This window comes from Penaeus vannamei, chromosome 43, assembly GCF_042767895.1.
Source record: "Penaeus vannamei isolate JL-2024 chromosome 43, ASM4276789v1, whole genome shotgun sequence".
NCBI classification, from domain to species: Eukaryota; Metazoa; Arthropoda; class Malacostraca; order Decapoda; family Penaeidae; genus Penaeus; species Penaeus vannamei.
Genome location: NC_091591.1, coordinates 5,978,523 through 5,981,022, shown reverse-complemented (window position 1 = coordinate 5,981,022; position 2,500 = coordinate 5,978,523). Strand labels below are relative to the sequence as shown.

The 2,500-nt window shown below is 46.6% G+C and overlaps 1 protein-coding gene across 7 annotated transcripts in view; it reads left to right on the top strand.

Annotated features, from left to right (window-relative positions):
* The window catches only part of LOC113828803 (uncharacterized), a 220,647-nt gene that overhangs the window by 183,087 nt on the left and 35,060 nt on the right, over window positions 1-2,500 (top strand). For all 7 annotated transcript variants that reach the window (XM_070118891.1, XM_070118890.1, XM_070118894.1 and 4 more), the window contains one exon: window positions 17-231. In XM_070118891.1, the coding sequence (XP_069974992.1) occupies window positions 17-231 (215 nt within the window). The remainder of the gene's footprint in view (window positions 1-16; window positions 232-2,500) is intronic.

Below are 2,500 nucleotides of genomic sequence, written 5' to 3'. Positions count from 1 at the left end.
CCCCTTCCTCCCCCAGGTCGCGAGCACGCCTGCCGCTTCATCGGCTGCGGGCGCAACGAGCGGTTCAACTACGTGGTGATGCAGCTGCAGGCCAAGAACCTGGCGGAGCTCCGTCGGGCGCAGCCGAGGGGCGCCTTCAGCCTCTCGACCACGCTGCGCCTCGGACACCAAATCCTCAGGGCTATCGAGGCTATTCACGAGGTCGGCTTCCTCCACAGGGACATCAAGCCGGTAGGTGCTCGGGGACGGGAATGGGGCGTGGGGGGGAGGGGGGAGGGGAGGGAAAATGGGGCGTGGGGGAGGGAGGGAGGGATGGGGAGGGAAAGAGAAGGAGAGAGAGAGAGTAAAGGATAAAGAGAAAGAAGGAGAGAGAGAGAGAGAGAGAGAGAGAGAGAGAGAGAGAGAGAGAGAGAGAGAGAGAGAGAGAGAGAGAGAGAGAGAGAGAGAGAGAGAGAGAGAGAGAGAGAGAGAGAGAGAGAGAGAGAGAAAGAGAGAGAGAGAGAGAGAGAGAGAGAGAGAGAGAGAGAGAGAGAGAGAGAGAGAGAGAGAGAGAGAGAGAGAGAGAGAGAGAGAAAGAAAGAAAGAAAGAGAGAAAGGGATAAAGAGAAGAAGAGAGAGAAAGAAAACAAGAAAGGGAGAGAGAGAGAGTAAGGAATAAAGAGAAGAAGAAAGAGAAAGAGAAAGAGAGAGAATAAACGATAAAAAGAAAGAGAGAGAGGAAATAGGGTGAGGGAAAGGCTGTGTGTGTAAGGTTGTGTGTATGTGTAAGGTGTGTGTGTGTGTATGTGTGTGTGTGTATCTTTCTTTTTGTCTGTCTGTCTATCTGCCTGTCTATGTCTATTTATCTCTGCCTGTCTGTGTCTCTATATCTATATGACAGTAATAACCAAAGCCTTACCCAAAAAATTCTCTAGAAAATTTAAATATCAACGAGAATTTCCAAACTTTCCACATCATATTAAAAAAACGACTTTGCTTTCGGAAGTTTTCGTTGTGCTTGAAAATAACGAGAGATGGCAGCACAAGAAATGGCAATAGATAGGTAGATAGATAGACAGAAAGGGAGAGACGATAGATGAAGTTGATATAGATGAAAGAAAATATATATATATATATTTTTTTTAACGTGATATAGATGAGAGGAAATCATTAAGAATGTAAAGAATTAGCAAAGAAATTAAACGATGAAAAGGTTAAGAGAAGTACAATAATAATCAGAGGAAAGATTTTAAAAATGAAGAAACGGAGTAGAAAATGAGTAAAATAGAACGGGTGTAGATAGACAGATGTATGAAGGAGGGAGGAGGAGAGAGGGAGAGAAAAGGATGGTGGAGGAAGGAAGAAGAGGAGAAGGAGGGGAAGAGGAAAGGAAAGTAGAGGAAGAGGAGAAGGAGAAGAAAGGATAGTAGAAGAGGAGGAGAAGGGAGAGAAAGGAGAGTAGAAGAGGAAGAGAAGGAGAAGAAGAAGTAAATATAAGAAGAGGAGAATGAGAGGAAGATGCAGATAGAAGAGGAGAAGGGAAGAGAGAGGAAAGGAAAAGATGTAAGACGAGAAGGAGAAGAAATAAACATAAGAAAGAGAAAAAGGAGAGGAAAAGAAGATAGAAGAAGAGGAGGAAGGAGAGAGAGAGGAAAGGAGGAAAGCAGAGAACCATGCAAGGCCGCGCTGGTATGCAGTTCGCAAACAGGTTTCGTGTGAGCTGTGTGCGCGCTTACCTTCCTCACGTACTGCGGGGATGCATGCGCCGGCTGCTGGTGGGGGAGGGAGGGGGAGGGGAAGGGAGGAAATTAGGGAGGAGGGAAAAGATGAGGGAAGGGAGGAGGAATGAGGGGAGCGAGGAGAGGAGGGAAGGGAATAGGTATGAGGCAAGGGCGGAGGAAAGGAATGAGGAATAAGAGAAGGGAAGAGGAATGAGAGGAGGGTGGAGGAGTAAAAGAAAGGAATACGGATGAGGGAAGGGAGGAGGAATGAGAGAACGGAGGAGAAAGGATTTAGGGAGGAAGGGAGGAGAAAGGGAGGATGAATGAGGGAAGGGATGAAGGATAAAGGAAGGGAGGAGGAATGAGGGAAGGGATAAAGGAAGAATGGAGAAGAAAGGGAAAAGGGAGGAAGAATGAGGGAAAAGAAGGGTGGAGGAATCAGGGGGAGAAAAGGAGGAAAAGAATGAAAGGAAGAAGGGAGGGAGAGAGGAAAGGGGGAACGGAGAGACAGAAAGAAGAAGAGGAAATAAGAAAATAAATGGAGAAGGGAAAGGGGAGGAAAAGGGAGAGGAAGAGAAACGCGTATATAGAGAGATTCAGGAAGAAAAAGTGGGAATGAGAGAGGGAGGAAGAAACCGGATAGGAAAGACGAGAGAAATAGAAAGCACGGTAGAGAGAGACAGAGGTAAAAGGAGAAAGCGAGAGAAAAAGAAAGAGGAAAGGGGAGAGAGTGAGAGAGAGAGAGAGAGAGAGAGAGAGAGAGAGAGAGAGAGAGAGAGAGAAAGAGAGAGAGAGAGAGA